Raw genomic sequence first — 18,442 nt, 5'->3', positions numbered from 1 at the left:
TATATATAATATAGACATAAGAAATACTTATTGCCAATAGGGCAGATTGTGGACTCACGAAGAGTAATAAAAAAAAACTATAGTCTTTAACAAGTTGTTTTCATAATATTTAACATAAATATACCTTTTTCCATATAAATCTACAAAATGATTACATTTTGTTAATAATTCGCAACTTATATATACACTTATTTCCGCATTGTGTGCTACTAATTTTTTCTATTATATAATAAAAAATTGTATTACGTCAATACAATTTTGTAAACATAAAATTAACTTAAAAATTACTTCCTAATCACAATTAATCGCAAACAACGATCCCTGACTTGCGAAATCTGTCAAGCTATTTTAAAATAAATATTCATGAGCTGTTCTGGTCAATCAGTATGCACGTCAATGTCCTTTTACTGTCGTTTCCACGCATGTTGCCAGTTGTGACAATAATTTTAGTTGGTGGGTGTCTGCAAAGGCGATAAATTCCACTTTAAAAAAGAAGCTACAATCCCGCCAGTTCACTTTTAGTCACTTTTAAGCTACAAAATAAAATAACTTTTTAGCCAGTTATGTTGACAACTTTTTACCATACCCTCGTACTTCCTCATATGAATGATGTATATCTCTTTTTATTTATTAAAGGCTAGAAAACAAAACGACACGTTACTTACAATCACTTTACTGAGAATTGCAACGAATCAGAGTTTCACGAAAACGTACTTAATAAACATTGTGGTAAAACCCATCTCTTTATTTTGTTAACCTTATAGCCTTTGATTATCGAGGTTTTAAATTCGATTCATGAAGATTACAGTCACATTAACTTAATACATTGCCGCGTAATAAAACCGAACTATTTTTTTTCTATGAAATCCGACAGTACTCATTTTCAAGTATCAATTATTTTCATATACCATTGCTACCTGAAAGAATAAAGAAATATGGATTCGGTCAGTTTTGGCACTTGGGATTACGTTATTGTAGGTGTAGTTCTGTTAATCTCGTCCGCTATTGGGATTTACTACAGATTCACTGGTGGCAAACAAAAAACGGTCCAGGTATGGTTGTTAAATTACAATTCGTTCAATGTAGTCAGTAATAGATCATTATATTATTTTAATAAAATTTAATGCAATAGTAGAAGTAATTTTATGTATATAGGCTAGGTTTTATACTTTTATAATTGCAATATAATTTAGGGTAAATGATGTGGCTCGGTGAATGGAGGTAAAACGAAATGAAACAGTGGTGTTTACATTATGTGACCGTTATTTATTGGTTATATAAAAAATGTGAAAAATAGAAATGATGAAAAGGATGGCAACGGTGTTACCTGAGACGAGGCTTGCGCAATCGATGGTGGCACGTCTAAACCAAACGAGGGTTGAGCACTGAATGAATCGAAATACCCTTCAATAACATCCCAGATAAACGTCTGAGCGTTGCCCCCCGTGTTCAACATCTGGGATTATATTTCTCGGTATTTTGTAGACCGTTATTTCACGATGTAAAATTCGATATGCCTCAAAGTCGCTACAATAATATATTTACCTTGTCTTAGTAATACAAAAAAAACTTTTTGTAATAGCATTCTGTTTTTACTTTTCTAAAAGATTAGTATATCTATAATATGTAAGATAAGAGAAATAATTAGTGGAATTTTGTATTGTGATTATTGCTTTGTTATTTGATAAAAATGCATTTTTCAAATAAGGTTTTAAAATTAGAAATGTCAGTGATATGTTTTCGTCAAGAAATAAACCATTATTGACTAGTATGCTAATTTTATTCGTGGCTAGTCATCACTTTAGAAGGTCATTAGACTATGGTGTTGAATAATTAACTGGTCAAATGGTAAAAATATTCTAAATAATTTAAACCTAAAGATCTAAAATGTTTGTGGTAGCAAAACTGCATCATATCATAAAAAAATATACATAATTGTTGGAGAACAGGAGATTTTTAGTGCACCTGTTGACTTTAACAATTAACTGAAATATTTTTGAAATCTGAACAACTTTCTTTTCGATGAGGCGATAATCGGTGACTGTTAACAATGAATATTATTTTTGCGTCATTTTTAAGCCAATAACTCTTGATTTTTATATTATAATAATGCGTCTTCTCACACAAATATTATTTTACAATTTCATATATTTTGTAACTAACTTGTTCGCCTGATTTATCTTCTTTAGATTTATTACTTTTCACTAAACCCATAAGACGCCTTGAAGATTTGATTTCCATCTGACCCAGAGCCAAATAACCGAAAATCGCTATTTATTGTATTTATTATATTATTTATATATTATTATTATTATTATAGTTATTTATTGAATTAACTTTGCGCGCAATGTAGATGATATTGAGGTCAGCCAAATGCTTAGTTTTTTTGGCTTCAATAACCGCATCACGAGCCATGAGTAACCTACATCAATAATCAAACAGCTTAAAGCAATATTCTCCTTCTGTCCAGTATGGTGTTCCGTTCGTGCATTCTAACATTAACTTTATTTCTTATTATCTGATCTTATTATCATCCTCATTTTTATCAGCATTTATTAAGATTCACCTCATTCACTCACTTGAATACTGAACAGCGGTGTTTGCGAATGTAATGCCTTGATAAGCGAACATTAGATGACACTCAAGTGTACACGGAACAATGTACTGATTATTGAAAAACTGTGGTGTATACTCCTTAGGAAACATCGGCTCTTATCGCTACAATCTCTGCTACTTCTAGTAATTCCGTATCATCCGCAAAAGTAGCAGTTGTGTTATATAATTTTTTGGGGATATCACTGATGTAAAGGAGATAAACTACAGGCCCCAACACACTTCCTTGAGGCACACCAGCTCTTATCGGTTTGAGATCAGAGTATGTTCCTTCGTGTTTAACACGGAAGTATCGATTAATCAAATAAGATTTTAATAGCAGGTAGAAATTCTTATACGTATATGTGATTTATTTTATATAGAATTCCTTCATGCCATACTTTGTCAAAAGTCTGTGTGTCTCTCAAAAGTGTGTGTCATCGATAAACACAGCGGGGTTTCATCACATCTTTAGTTTCTAGGGATTTTTCAACTACATCTTGTAATTCGATGTACTTATCAGTCAATTGGTGAGTAGGCATTCCTGAAACTAAACTGGTTAGGTGGTATCAGCTTTCTTTAGTTGAGAATAGGTTTAAGTCGTGTCACAATCACTTGCTCAAAGAGTTTAGCCATAACTGGTAATAAAGAAATAGATCGCTATGATTCAAGTTCACTTAGATTTTTAGCAGGCTTTGATATTATTATGATTTCAACAGTTTTCCATGCATCTAATTATTAATTTCTAATGAAACAAATGGCTTTCTTTGGAGTCTTTTAAAAATCTCTCCTGTAATAAGCTAACAAGGTGCCTGTTACTTTTTTCAAATTAAAATGGTGCTTAATTTCTTCCGAAACTTCCATAGTAGTAACCATTGCAATTCTCTTGGTTTGGATGAAATCTGTCTCTAGATGTTTTTTTTTGTGTCACCATAATTTCCCATAGAAATGCATTTGACATTAGTTATGTTAAACATGTTTGATAAGTAATGTGTTTCCTATTAATTAATTAATTAATTTATGATGTAAGTTGTACGTTTGATTTAAAACAAAATAACTGGGAATCTCGTTGAACCTTGTTGATTATTTGTAAACAGTGGTAAATACACTTGCTATGCGTCATATTTGGTTAGCAAGTAACACTATGAATAGTATAAACCTATGACGTTGCATTAATACCGATTATTGAGTTACTTATCTTATTGTTGAATTAGTTTAGTTTGGTGCAGTAGTTTAATGTATATATAAGTCTCATGTTCATAATTTTCATGTTTTAAGTTATAGTACTTCATTTGTTCGAATTACAATACGATATGGCGACGATATCAGCCAGTTTTGGAATTTGGGACTATGCTGTTGTATCGGTAGTGCTTCTAATTTCAGCTTCTATTGGTATTTATTACCGATTCACAGGAGGTAAACAAAAAACCGTTAAGGTAAATAAATCAACATTGATTAACACGTGATAGTTATCATTATCAGTATATACATTATAGTAATACTGTAAATAATAATGTAGTTATTATCACTAAAAAATTATTTATTTAGTAAATAGGAATCATCATTTGAAGGAAGATCAGGGTATAAATATTTAATTTTGTTTTTTTTGGAAGTTATCAGGATAATTCAATACAATTAAGAATTATTATATGATTATGTATTTTTTAAAATTTTAATTCAGGTTGTGACTTCAGACTGATTGAAGGTTGTGATCATTAACCTTATTTTGATTGGTGATATTTCAGTTACAAGTCTTATACGTGTTTTCAGACTTTTCTTTATTAGTTATTATCTATCGTTGGTTATAGCTTTTTACTATTTTTCACGTAGTATGGGGATTTCGTGTTGAAAATATTACTTAAGTTTTGACTTAATTTTTTGGTTCCTTGACCATAAGTTAGTTTGAAGGATTAGTTCATTGGTAGTGTTTAGTGAATAATACGGACTAACCGCAGGATTTTGTGGACTTTAGTTTGCAGTTATTTAAATTTTAGTCACCTACTCTTCAATACAAAAAATAGTTAGAATTTTTGTTTTGAGGAAGTTATTCGCATGCGGAAAAACGACATTTGACTTGTCTTGGTTTGAGTTCATATGTAACTTAATTTCTAGCTTGCTTCTAGATGGGTTGAAACAGAATTTTGAGTCATTCCTAAAGTTTTAGACAGTTCTTTTAATACGTTGAGTCATTAAACTTGGTCCAACTATGTTTCCAACTTAACGTCTTCGCACATTATTGGCCTTCATTCTCATCTTGTCATTGTCAAAGCACTTAAATTAATATTCACATGATGGAGCATGTTTCCATATGATTCATATTACAGTCTATGTCTATTTGATACTAGTTATGTCATCTTTTCTAAATCTCTCAAAAGTTATTACCTTATCTTATATTATACTAAACCTAAGTATCACTATATCTAAGTGTGTTCAAAGAAGTGTGTTAAGGGGAAAAATAGTCCGTTAAATAAAACAGTGCACCCATGTCATCTATATTTATGGATGTCAAAACGTAGCAATGCTGCCGCATCAATTTATAGTTTTAGTTCATTTTGGCTTTAACTTATAACTAAATTCTAATTTAAATAAAATAATGAAGAATATATATATATATATATATATATATATATATATATATATATATATATATATATATATATATATATATTATTTCATGTTTTTATTATCATGATTATGTTTCATTATTTTATATGCATTTTTAAACTGCATTTATAATTTGCGGTAGACGATACTATAGTTTACTGTTATGTTGAATATACTATAGTTTTGATATTCTTTCCTTGATATTCGATAACATCTAAATCGCGAATCGCTATACTTCATATAACTGAATTGATGTGAGCTGGTTTAGTAGGTAGGTCTAATAGGGTTAGTAGGGTTTAGTAGGCTGTAGTCAGGGCCGATATATTGTCCACCTACCGCTCGGTCATGAGGATACATTGCTCCACAACATCTCCGGATTTGGCGCATGCGTATATACAGCTTTATTTACTTATTTTTTTGTGGTGATTATTATATTTAAAGTCGAATATATTAAGCACGTAAATAGTTCAGGAAGTAAATAAAGATGGTAAAATTTTGGAAATAACACATTTTATTTAAAAAAGTATTGAATAAAACGAAACATGATACACAATCAACATTATTTTTTATAACTAAAAATACACAAATATAATAAATAATTCTTTTAATATTGAAACTATATCTAAGGAGAGAAATAAACACTGAAACATTTTTGATATAACATATTCTATTTAAAAAACTATTGAATAAAATGAAATAATAAAAATAATTTCTATATGCCTTTCTATTTTTATAAAAACACCATAAATAAATTTACATATTTGAACAATTAACAAGAACTCCAAGAACCATATAAATAAACATTACCATTAAAAAGACCAAAATCGTTTAGATCAAACACACTCAATATAGTTAAAACCAAACGAAAAAGCCACTACTATATATGAAAGCAGTAAAATTTTCCTAAAAATCGCCAAATATTATCGCTGCTATTCTTGATCCACAAACCCAATTAATAAATTCACTACCTCGGGCTTTCGATTAACATATTGTGCATTTACTGGCCTAAAACGAATGGATGATTTTACTTTTAAGCTGAAAGACGTCTCAGTCAATACATGATTATATTTACCAAACAATAATTTATTTACCTATACTCTTACATAATAATGTATTATATTTTTATTGTCATTGGATCATTAGGGTGTCGTTGATAGTTTTATATTTTGTTTATTTGATCCAGATGTACTTTTGTTTGCAAATTTAATTATTTCAAAGTATCACTGTACACTGTTCTTGTATCTTAGCAAAATTCTATCTAATTTCTTCTTCTCTGATTCTTTAAACTTCACATTCTTCGACTTTTACTCTCAACAAATTCTAGCTACATCTTAGCTATAAAATAAAATGTATATCATTATTAATATATATTATGTTTATTTTAAACTAATGAATGTCTAATTATCACCAGTTACTAAAATTTTTGCTACTGTTCTTGATGGACAAACCTCATTAATGCCTTGACTACTTCCAATACAACAAGAATCATTTTCTTCTCTGTTCTTGTTGACATTAGGTCGTTGAAAATGATGTGTTATAAATTTGGCAGCTGTGTTATAAATTCCGACTATAAATAAAATTGATGCTGTTTGGATTTTATAACTTTTAAAAATTTAACCTTACATTCCGCACTTACCCTTGTTCTTCCATATTTTAAAACCAATGTATGTTAGACCACCAAGAATAACACAATTGAATTATTATTACTATAGAATTATTAATGTAACTTGTTGGATAGATGAGAAACAGTACTTAGTTATTGGTGCATCATAAATTAATAATAGTTATATACACAGAATTTCATTCACACTGCAATATCTTATTAAGACAGAAGAGCTACGTTTTAATTTCAAGACATAATAAATAAATAAAAGTTAACACAAGGAAATGTTTCGCATTTTGTGAATGAAAATAAATACATTACTTACGTATGACTATTGGAAATGAATGGAATATTTACAACTCATACACTCCAATTCCTAATTATGTAAGGCGTACGCACTATGGACTGACCTAACTGTTTCCATCGTGTTTCAATTGTCAGTATTTGACTGGCCGTTACAAGGTCTTCGACGTGCGGACTGTTTTTGGCGGTTATGTTGGAATTGTGACAAAACAAGTGCTACTATGGCTTTGATTAATATTGGTTTTGGTTTTATGGATTATTTTATTACTCTTCTTGTCCTAATAATATCAGCTGTAATAGGTATTTATTACAGATGCACTGGAGGAAAGCAGAAAACAATTAAGGTAATAATCACAGTAACATCAGTCAAATTATATAGTTAGCTAATATATCGTTCAAGCATTACTTGAAATATTACATAATTTCATTATTTCTGTGTAAAATATTTATTGAATTAATATATTGTACTTTATATATTGTCATTTACGCTATTATTTTATTAATTATCAAAGGTAGACTATAGTCATTTATAAGAATAGTATGAGTGGAAATTGTTCAGCTTACTATTTAATCTAGCTCGTTAATTAAATATATTGATACATTTTATGGTTATAAAAAGTTGCTTTATCAGCAGTTGTACTGAATATTATAAATAAGTTAAATATTGTTATTTTATTAGTTATTATCTGTCGTTGGTTATAGCTTTTTACTATTTTTCACGTAGCAAGCGGATTTCGTGTTGAAAATATTACTTAAATTTTGACTAAATTTTTTGGTTTCTTGACCACAAGTTAGTTTGAAGGATTAGTTTGGATATTTAATCTAGCTCGTTAATTACATATATTGATACATTTTATGGTTATAAAGTTGCTTTATCAGCAGTTGTACTCAATATTATAAGTAAATACTACTTTTTTTTAGTGTTAAGTTAATTATTGTTAAAATTTTAATATCAAAAACGCTGGGTTTATTATTTGAACTGACTTTTGAAACAACATATTAAATAATACCAAAATGTTTAGATCAACTAAACTTATCAGTATCAGACATTTTTTGTCATCTTGTAGTTCTTTAATAGTATATGGCTGCAAAATGAATATAGATTTCGAAATAAAGCTTCATTTTTTCAAAAGTTGCTATTCGAAGTTAGATATTCCAAAGGTTTTTTGCTCAAAAGGAAACATATAGTTCAGTTTTGGTGTTTAAGGTAATGTGTCTTTAAGCGAATTTCACCCTAGCCGACAAATCGTTAAAAAAAGTCGAAAAAGGGTAGAAAAAAGGGAAAATGGTATACATAACACTGGATACCTAAAGAAGCTCGATACTCAGCTTCATATAAATTAATAGTGATTAAACCAAGTTTCCCTTTGAGAGAGATTGGCTGCAAAGTATAGATGCATCCACCCTATACTTCAGAATTTTTTCTCGTCGATTAGCATTTGCTCCGGCTTCTATAAAAGTGTCTTAGTCGTGTAAAACTTGATTTAAAAGAGACTTGTGAAAATCATCAATCATAACGGCGGATATATCATTGATTATTATTCTAAGTATAATATATATGAATAAATTCGAAAAAATACCAAAACTGCTTCTTCCGAAACGGACTATTTGATGACTAACATTGATGAAAAAGTTTTATGGATTATGTTATTGCTGTTGTTGTCCTAATAATATCAGCTGTAATAGGTATTTATTACAGATGCACTGGAGGAAAGCAGAAAACAATTAAGGTAATAATCACAGTAACATCAGTCAAATTATATAGTTAGCTAATATATCGTTCAAGCATTACTTGAAATATTACATAATTTCATTATTTCTGTGTAAAATATTTATTGAATTAATATATTGTACTTTATATATTGTCATTTACGCTATTATTTTATTAATTATCAAAGGTAGACTATAGTCATTTATAAGAATAGTATGAGTGGAAATTGTTCAGCTTACTATTTAATCTAGCTCGTTAATTAAATATATTGATACATTTTATGGTTATAAAAAGTTGCTTTATCAGCAGTTGTACTGAATATTATAAATAAATACCAATTTTTTAAGTGTTAAGTTAAATATTGTTAAAATTTTAATATCTAAAAACGCTGGGTTTATTATTTGAACTGACTTTTGAAACAACATATTAAATAATACCAAAATGTTTAGATCAACTAAACTTATCAGTATCAGACATTTTTTGTCATCTTGTAGTTCTTTAATAGTATATGGCTGCAAAATGAATATAGATTTCGAAATAAAGCTTCATTTTTTCAAAAGTTGCTATTCGAAGTTAGATATTCCAAAGGTTTTTTGCTCAAAAGGAAACATATAGTTCAGTTTTGGTGTTTAAGGTAATGTGTCTTTAAGCGAATTTCACCTAGCCAACAAATCGTTAAAGAAAGTCGGAAAAGGGCAGAAAAAAGGGAAAATGATATACATAACACTGGATACCAAAAGAAGCTCGATACTCAGCTTCATATAAATTAATAGTGATTAAACCAAGTTTCCCTTTGAGAGAGATTGGCTGCAAAGTATAGATGCATCCACCGTATAGTTCAGAACTTTGTTTCGTCAGATTAGCATTTGCTCCGGTTTCTATAAAAGTGTCTTAGTCGTGTAAAACTTGATTTAAAAGAGGCTTGTGAAAATCTTGGTTCAGTTTCATGTATTCAGTTTAGTATCAAAAGATCATCAATCATAACGGCAGATATATCATTGATTATTATTCTAAGTATAATATATATGAATAAATTCGAAAAAATACCAAAACTGCTTCTTCCGAAACGGACTATTTGATGACTAACATTGATGAAAAAAATATTACATTTTTTTTTTGTTGAAAATACTGTACGGAGGCGTCATTATTCGGCCCCGTTTGCCTTACTAGTTTATAAATTAGCTGACAACATCGGAAATCGTATATGAAATAAAAAATGCATTTGGCCAAGGTATTTGGTCAGATAATGGTCAGGTAAAGTTTGGCTCCATGGATTTAAATGATAACGAAAACTAGGCAGTGAGCCAAGTCTTGAACGGTATATTGTTTTGGTGACTAAATAAAATATTTTCTCTATAAATCTCGTTCTTCAGAAACTGACTTAAAAACTGGCTTAAACTTAGATGTGTTAATTGTAATTAAATATTTAACTTTGTCTTGAATTTTTTGCCAACTAGATGGCTAACCAAAGAAGACAAAGCAATGAGTCTTACAACCGTGAATTTTTATTATTAAGTTCTTTCATTACATGCGATTGAAAAGATCAATTTATAAGTCCATCAATTTTTTTTAAATTGTTTAAACACGTGCCTAATTCAACCGGTATAGGTTAATTTTTTGGTGAAAAATACGTCAAAACTGAGATGTTTTTTGCTTCAAATAATCAAATTTATCATTTTCAACTATGGAGAAGATTTTTATCTACATCAAAAGTAATGTCAAATATATATTATTTATATTTAATATTAAAATTTTATCATATGTCAAATATGTAGCAATAAAAAAATAAAACAATAAAAAAATAATACAAAACCTCACACATATTTTTGAGGCAACTTATTTTTCACTTTAATTTTAATCAATTGTATATTTTTTGTTGTTTCAGGAATACCTTCTGGCTGATAAGAATATGCCCATAACCCCAGTAGCATGTTCGTTGATGGCATCTTTTATGTCTGCTATAACAATACTGGGTGTATCTAGTGAAAATTATACTTTTGGATTTCAGTTTGTTGTGATTAATCTCTCTTATTTAGTTTTTACTCCTGTGGCTGCCTATTTATATTTACCAGTATTCTTTAAGCTACAAGCAACTAGTGTATATCAGGTAAGTTGTTTTTTAAATTTTGAAAAACCTATATGTAATAATCTAGTTCTAATTTTCGGGTTCTAGGGTTTAGTACATGTATTATTGATCATTTTGTTCTTTTGATTTTATTTCATTATTAAATAGTTTGCTGTCCAATGTCTGAGTAGCTTTGATGTTTTTTGTTTTGTTTTTTTTTACGTTCAAGTTGACAGGAATAGGACTGAACAGTTAGAGGATACAAAAACAAACTACAATTATTGCGAGTTAAGAGAACGATTCATATAATTTAAATTATACGATAATAATCGACCCCTCACAAAAATCGATCAATCGATCTCTATTGATATCTCGCCGACTAGAGTGTTCCTATAATTATTCAGTCAGAATTTCATTCTTATGGAGGAAGGGCGATGGCAGTCGCTCAAAAGGTGGACTGAAGATTGGTCACCTACAGCATCGTATTGGTTGAAAAATAAATATTATCTGAGCGCCGGATGTGGATTAATAACGAATATGAAGAATAGAATAGCATATCGAACAAATGTCCTCCATGGCTTTTCTGGAACCTACGCACATTTTGTCGTTTTCCATAGATATAAATGAATTTGATGCAGCATTAAACTTTTATAATATTAAATAACCTTATAAAAAGAAATTAAGTAGTATTAGATCGAATAATGTAGAAATTCTAAATATCGAAATGGCTAGAAAATCCCTTAGGTAGTAATTTAATTATTTTACTGACTTCAATATTATTCAATTTAGGTTAACAAAATAATGTTGCAATATCAACTAAAATTAAAGTAGGGATTACTTTATTTTAAAATAGATTTCCGTATTTTTAGAAGATTTCAAAGAAACAATGTCTAATTATGCCGGCATCGCCATGCATTGTATATGGTTTCAATGAACCCCAAATATACTGGTAATTGATTCTATAGCATTTCAGTATGGGAACACAGCAAAATACTTAGAATGACACTTTAACTTAGACCAAGCTCAAGAAGACAGGCCATTTTAAGAAGCACGACCAGGGGCTTAAAAAATGCGGAGGTTGCTTAGACGACCGTTGTATAAACACATTTGAAACACATTAAAGTCAATCTGTAACTTTGGGATTGCATAAAGGCATTGAATATCAATATAATCCTAATATATCAAAATAAAGTTCTTGGGAACATTATCAATGGTGCATGGTAAATTAGAACTGAGAATATCTACAAAGATTTAAGCGTACCTATCCGCCAGCGAATAAATTAAATGGTTTGAGGAAAAACATCAAATGAATTTGCATGAAAATGATAAAAACGACGTATTACGACTCAAAATTAGTTCACAATTTTATATAAGAACGTCAAGCTACAATTATTCATAATAGAACAATCGGAATTTATTTAATATACAGTGCCGTTTTCTGACTAGGTGGATGTCCTTTGTAATTTACAGATGAATAGTTTTTGAGGAGCAACATTCGTCATTGCAGCGTACAATTAGCAGGAGCTTCATTCAGTTATTTCTCGGTAGAATATAGTTACACCTAATTGATACGTCGAAAATGTTTCTCTACTTCGAACCTCGGCTGTTGGAACAAATATTGTATTTTTTTGAGTTTCTATTTTATTTTAATAATCCAATATTCTTAAAAATAGATAGCAGAACGGTTTTAAACGAGAGAAAGATACGAAGTAAACGAATAAGTATTAGTATATGTTTACCCATAACTACAGGAATGAACAAAATAATATAAAAACCTGACATATATACAAATGTTTTAAAAACAGCTACAATTCTTCACAGAATATATTCGTAGTGTCCGAATAGTTTGCGGGAATGTTGTACCATTATTGTACCAAAACATCTGCCAATTGCTTTGTTGATATTGGAGATGAAAATCTACTGCTTGTTCGGCTCCTTATAACGGCTTAATTATGTTGAGTTCTGACAATTGTGCTGGACAGAGAAGATGTTTGATAATATTCTGATTCTTCTCATCGCATCATCATCTTAGAATATGGCAGTGTTTGTTATGTTGCCGTTCAAATCATAATGAAATCTCCAGCATATTTGACAGCAGCAAGCAGTCTGAACCCTAGGCTTCTTTTGGGGTTCTCCATGCACAAACTCAGTCGTTTATAGTGAACAATGTAAATGATGATTCGTCGGACCATGCCACATTCTGCCAACCAGGTCCAGCTTACGGTTGACTTTCGTTACAATGGGTTTCATAATCGTAGCCCTTCTGTGAATGTTTCAGCCTTACTCAAGTGAGTGTGGAGTTCTGCTACTACTTTTGTCGCCGCAGTTTTAAGTTTTTTGGCGATGATCCTTTTTAATGTTCATCTCTGTCAGTGAATTGTTCCCTCTCGCCAATGATTACCATGTTTTGTGTATGTGGTTATTATATTCTATATTTCAGATTAGATTTATTTATTTCCATGTATACCCATTCTATTTTAAAGTATAACTTGATTGAAACCGATTAGCTGCATAGAGGTCGCATTTAAAATAAGTTATAATGCGTTAAAACATATTATTATTGAAATATTTTGATTAGATATAAGTAACAATAAATCGAAACGACATGACATGTTAACATTTAATTATTTTAGTATTTAGAATTACGATTTGGAAAAACAACCAGATTAGCAGCTTCAATATGTTACACATTACAAATGGTTTTATACATGGGTGTAGTTGTTTATGCCCCATCTTTAGCTTTGGAGGCCTTAACCGGTATTAATAGGGTATCGGCAATTTTATCTATGGGTATAATCGATATATCTTACTACTTGTTTGTATTTAAACTCTGCATTTTAGGTTTGGTATGCTCATTTTATTCCACCATCGGGGGAATGAAGGCGGTTCTTATGACAGACGTTTTTCAATCGATATTAATGTTTCTAGGAGTATTCAGTATTATAGGAGCAGCTCTTTTACAGCATGGTAGTTTCGGAGAAATATGGCGTATAGCCGCTGAAGGGAACAGAACGGATATATGGAAGTAAGTTTTAGTAATTATTATCTGTACTTTAGATATAATTAATCAATAACAAATATTTTAAGTTTTGATCCAGATCCGACAGTCAGACATTCATGGTTTACTTTGATCATAGGCGGCGGAGTCATGTTTCTTTCATTATATGGTGTTAACCAAACACAAACTCAACGATATTTGACTGTACGGAATTTGAAGAGAGCTCAAGCCGCATTGTGGTTAAACTGGCCGATAACATTTTGTTTAGGTTTGGCTACATCTTTTTCTGGTTTAGCCATCTTTTCAAAATATCATCATTGTGATCCAATTAAAGCTGGATATATTAATAATACTGATCAGGTGAGTATATTTCAGCTATTTTTTAAAAGCTTTTTACGATTTAAATGACTACTGTCAGAGATCAACCGTAACTATACAGTCTCCTGATCTACAATTTTTTTAGATCCTTCTCTATAATTTAGTCCTATATTTTAGGTTCTATTTGGAACTCATACTCTTACTATTATTATTTCCGTTTCAAAAAAATTACTTTGTCACATAACTATATCAACTGGCCAGCCCAAAATATTAAACGTTATAAAATGTTGTGAAGGGTATTTTAATTCTACTTGTATTTTTCTAACTTTTTGGTACACTTTTTTCTTCACGCCCCATTTCTTAGAAGTAAACAAACAAATTCAAACATTGTTTCAAAATAATTTATTACTTTGATCTGGATATCGTATATTTTAGCTAATTATAAACAATATTCAGGAGTTGCAATAACCAAACTGGACTTCTAATGATTTATCTTGAGAAAATTCTCTTGGATTTTTTTTGTCTTGAGATGATTTGATATCATTAACTGATACTTTTGTTTTAATGTCGTTATATTCATTGTAAACTCTTCTATAGGATATCTTATATAATACGGTTTTTTTTCATGAGGATAAAATAATATTTTAGAACTAGGTGCTTGCATGTATTTTGATAATTTTTTACTTTATGAAGGCACTCACTGAGAAAAATTGGTATAATATATTTTAATGAAAATATTTTCTATAATTTTCTACAACTCTTTTCTATCTTTCTAATAAAATAGGGATGCCGTATGGAAGGGCCGAATTAGATTGGCAGCGATCCAATTATAGATTTTTTTTTTGGCATTTCTTCAACACTTGGAAACCGTATGCCAGCAAAAAAACATTAAACAAAATAATCAAACTGTTAAATTTAACGATTTTGACATTTTCTACATAAAATGTTAGTTTTCCCATTAGTATTATAGAGTTACTCTGTGTATACAGATGCTAATTATGGAACGTTTAAAATTTTATTTTCGATATTCACTGCTTTTGTTGTTTGATTCGAAAAAAATTTCTGTCGAAGCCATAAAATAGAATCTTATGATCATGTTTTTTTATGATATCTCACTTGTCGGTTTAAAAGAACAGCCTGGACAGCCAATAAAGTTAGAACAAAATTGCAAGACTTATCGGATGAAAATCCAGCTCAATTTTCGGAATAAATTTCAGACAGCTTCGCCATTGATGAATCAAGCATTTCCAGACCTTTATATGAGCTGTATCAGTATATCTTCAAGCATCTAATATTATAATTATATCAATCCACTACTTTTGTCTTTGCTTATCTTATTATTTTAGTGGATAATAAAATTAATATTTACTAAATGTAATGTGACATAAATGCTTTAACAACAACAGTAAAAGCCGACTTGGTTGGCGCAGTGGTAAAGGCGACAGGATGGTCTACCTACTGTTGCGATAGTCGCAGGTCGAATCCTGCTGGGGCATTGTCGTAAATTTATGTTTGTGATTGTTCTAAGTAAGAGTGCAAAATCCGAGAAGGAAAATGATCCCAAAACGATAGTAAAAAAATATTGTAGGGGAATATTAAAAAAAAACATTAATATATATTTATAAGTGAAAAATTAAAATATTTTTACACAATGTTGATTAATGATTCATAAAGAAATTCATATTTGAATACTAAAAAAAAAAAAGAAAAAGAAGGTCTACATTTTCAAATGAAAAAAAAAACAATCAAAAGCAAAGAAACCCTTAAAAATGTTTCTCGTGTATTTAACTTTTAAATTTGAAATATTCTTCTAATCCAACCTTTAAAAAATTAATTTTAAATATTAATTATTATTTTGAAGTATTTTTATCAATCAATTCAATTTTTAATATTTCTATATATTATTTATACCATTTATTTTATCTGCTTCAGCTAATGCCTTATTTTGTTGTGGATACGATGGGACATATTCCAGGATTGGCAGGGCTATTTGTTGCAGGAATTTTTAGTGCATCATTATCAACGATATCAGCAGCTTTAAATTGTCTAGCAGCAGTAACCATGGAAGATTATTATAAGGTAATGTTATAATTCCCATCTCAATATTACAAGTAACATTTTTAATCCATAAGTCATACATATTATTCATTTTATGTTTATTTATTTGTAGCCACTGTATAAATTAATTGCTAAGAAGGAACTTCCGCCACAAACTATAGCTCTCCAAACAAAGCTGCTCTCGGTTTTCTATGGAGGAATTTGTATAGCATTTGCATTTATTGTACAATATTTAGGAAGCGTTTTAAGCGCATCTCTTATAATCTTTGGTGTCGTTGGGGGACCTTTACTTGGTCTGTTTTCCCTCGGAATGTTTACTTTTATAGCCAACGAAGTGGTTAGTATATTTGCGGCTTTACAATTATGTAGATGAGCAAAAAATCGATCGTATTGTTTTAGGGATCGGTCGTGGGATTAGCATGTGGGTTGTCACTGGGACTATGGATGGGCTTCGCTCCTAAGCCTGCGCCTGTACGATTACCAACTTTAACTGATGGATGTGAGGCTCCAGTTTTTAATATTACCATGGCCGCTTCAAAGACAGTTACAAACAATAGCAGGTATTCATCACAAATTTTACTTATTAGGTGATAGCATGTATATATTATTTTTTTCACTTTATTTCTCATTTACTGAAACAAATTAGTAAAATTTATTTTAATCAAAATATTTTCGATTATCAAGCCATATTGCGTCGATCTGAATAAGTGGTGGTCAGAAGGCGTTAGATCTAGTGAGTACCGTGGTTGTGAGAGACATTCCACTCGAGATGCAACAATGTAAAATTGTAAAGTGTGGTTGAGCAACAAGCGTTGTCATGCAAAAGGATGACTTTTATGATCTAGCTATTTGTGATCTTTTTTACATCAATATGTCGTTAAATTTGTTCAATTGACGTTATAGATATTTGCAGTAATAATTTCATTCAGTTTTAGCACCTCGTAATACACTACATCTTGCTGATCGTACTATATATACAGCAAAACCACGTATGCAGAAAATAAAAGAATAGATTGTTGAAAATGCTTTTTTTTCATGATATTCATGGTACTGAACAATTAATTAATACTAAATAGAATATTGTTGTTTTAAGTAGATAAATGTCAAAACTATTGAATTTAGTAGTTAAGTGAGATTGTTTAACGATTATTTACATAAATATATGGCATTTTTACAGATAGATATTTGTGATCAATATACATGCAAGCACCTAATGACATAAATATGTTCAATAAATTATGGAGCTATGATATATGAATAATATATTACTTAATGTTTATTTTTATAATTTTTTAGTGACTACTTTTGGTTATATCGTGTTTCCTATCTGTATAATGGTTTGTTTGGATTTCTAACAACATTCGTTATAGGCTATGTAGCTAGCTTAATCGTTAGAACTGTAAAAGGAAAATGGGTGAAAGACGAGAATTACGACCCAAATCTTTTTATACAACCTCTGTCGAAAAAGTTACTAGTCCAGCAGGAGAACAATAAATTATCTACTCTCTTCACTAGAGCAGATTTACCCAAAAATGACGGAGTACAAAACTCGACAGGAACATATACGAAAGTTGACGCGATTTAATGATAGATTTAATTAAAATCTTTAAGTGTTAAGTTTATTACTTGTAAATAATTATTTATACGTGCCAAATAAATCTGTTTATACAAATGGTTGATTTAGTAATTATATTACCTTCGCCATTTTGTCATAATTAATATAAGAAAATGCTGATATAAAAAAGTTTGACAATTTAGGTTTAGTAGAAAATGATCACAGGTGAGATAAGAACACGGGTTTGGCGCTTTCTAATGAATCAATGGCTGTTATTGATCTATTATATTTAGGGTATAGAGTACCACCTTTTTATAACACGTTATATTAACGCTGTTTGCTACGTACATAATTTATTGCATTGGAGAAACTTCAAGAGATTAATTTTTATGAGTTTTTTTTGAATCATGGTGGCAAGCTTACCACATTTCAACAACAGCCAAATAATAGCATACAGTAAGTCACCACTTTGTCAGCTTAACTTTTGAGAACTCGGTATGTTTGCTAATTTCTCGTATGATGATATTTACAAGCAAATGTTAGATTACTATTAGTAAATGTTTTAAGTGATTTTACATTATACTTCAATAATTTTGAAATTTAATTTTGAAGTTTAATTAATTATCTTGAGGAAA

At 29.9% G+C, this 18,442-nt stretch overlaps 1 protein-coding gene across 3 annotated transcripts; it reads left to right on the top strand.

Annotated features, from left to right (window-relative positions):
• Positions 1-561: 561 nt before the first annotated feature.
• On the top strand, positions 562-17,924 carry LOC143197866 (putative sodium-dependent multivitamin transporter). Of its 3 annotated transcripts, none has more exons than XM_076406629.1 (9): positions 562-1,052; positions 10,699-10,920; positions 13,512-13,668; positions 13,720-13,903; positions 13,966-14,236; positions 16,127-16,273; positions 16,365-16,589; positions 16,652-16,812; positions 17,549-17,924. In XM_076406629.1, exons 1-9 carry the CDS (start codon positions 936-938, stop codon positions 17,835-17,837), a joined length of 1,773 nt encoding a protein of 590 aa, XP_076262744.1. In that variant the 5' UTR covers positions 562-935; the 3' UTR covers positions 17,838-17,924. The 3 variants fall into 3 exon arrangements, with proteins under 3 accessions (XP_076262744.1, XP_076262743.1, XP_076262745.1); XM_076406628.1 differs by lacking the exon at positions 562-1,052 and adding an exon at positions 3,772-4,028; XM_076406630.1 differs by lacking the exon at positions 562-1,052 and adding an exon at positions 8,741-8,832.
• The last annotated feature ends 518 nt before the right edge of the window (positions 17,925-18,442 follow it).

Source organism: Rhynchophorus ferrugineus, unplaced genomic scaffold, assembly GCF_030347505.1.
Source record: "Rhynchophorus ferrugineus isolate W39M unplaced genomic scaffold, kcgeb_rfMv2 rfM6, whole genome shotgun sequence".
In the NCBI taxonomy this organism is placed as follows: Eukaryota; Metazoa; Arthropoda; class Insecta; order Coleoptera; family Curculionidae; genus Rhynchophorus; species Rhynchophorus ferrugineus.
This window is presented reverse-complemented; position numbering and strand designations above follow the sequence as displayed.

Bases quoted from the DNA above. Each gene is read 5' to 3' on its own strand.
- LOC143197866 (XM_076406628.1), top strand. From the start codon at position 3,906: ATGGCGACGATATCAGCCAGTTTTGGAATTTGGGACTATGCTGTTGTA. The intron at 13,904-13,965 runs GTAAGTTTTAGT...AAATATTTTAAG, and splicing joins AACAGAACGGATATATGGAA to TTTTGATCCAGATCCGACAG. The intron at 16,813-17,548 runs GTATTCATCACA...ATAATTTTTTAG, and splicing joins ACAGTTACAAACAATAGCAG to TGACTACTTTTGGTTATATC.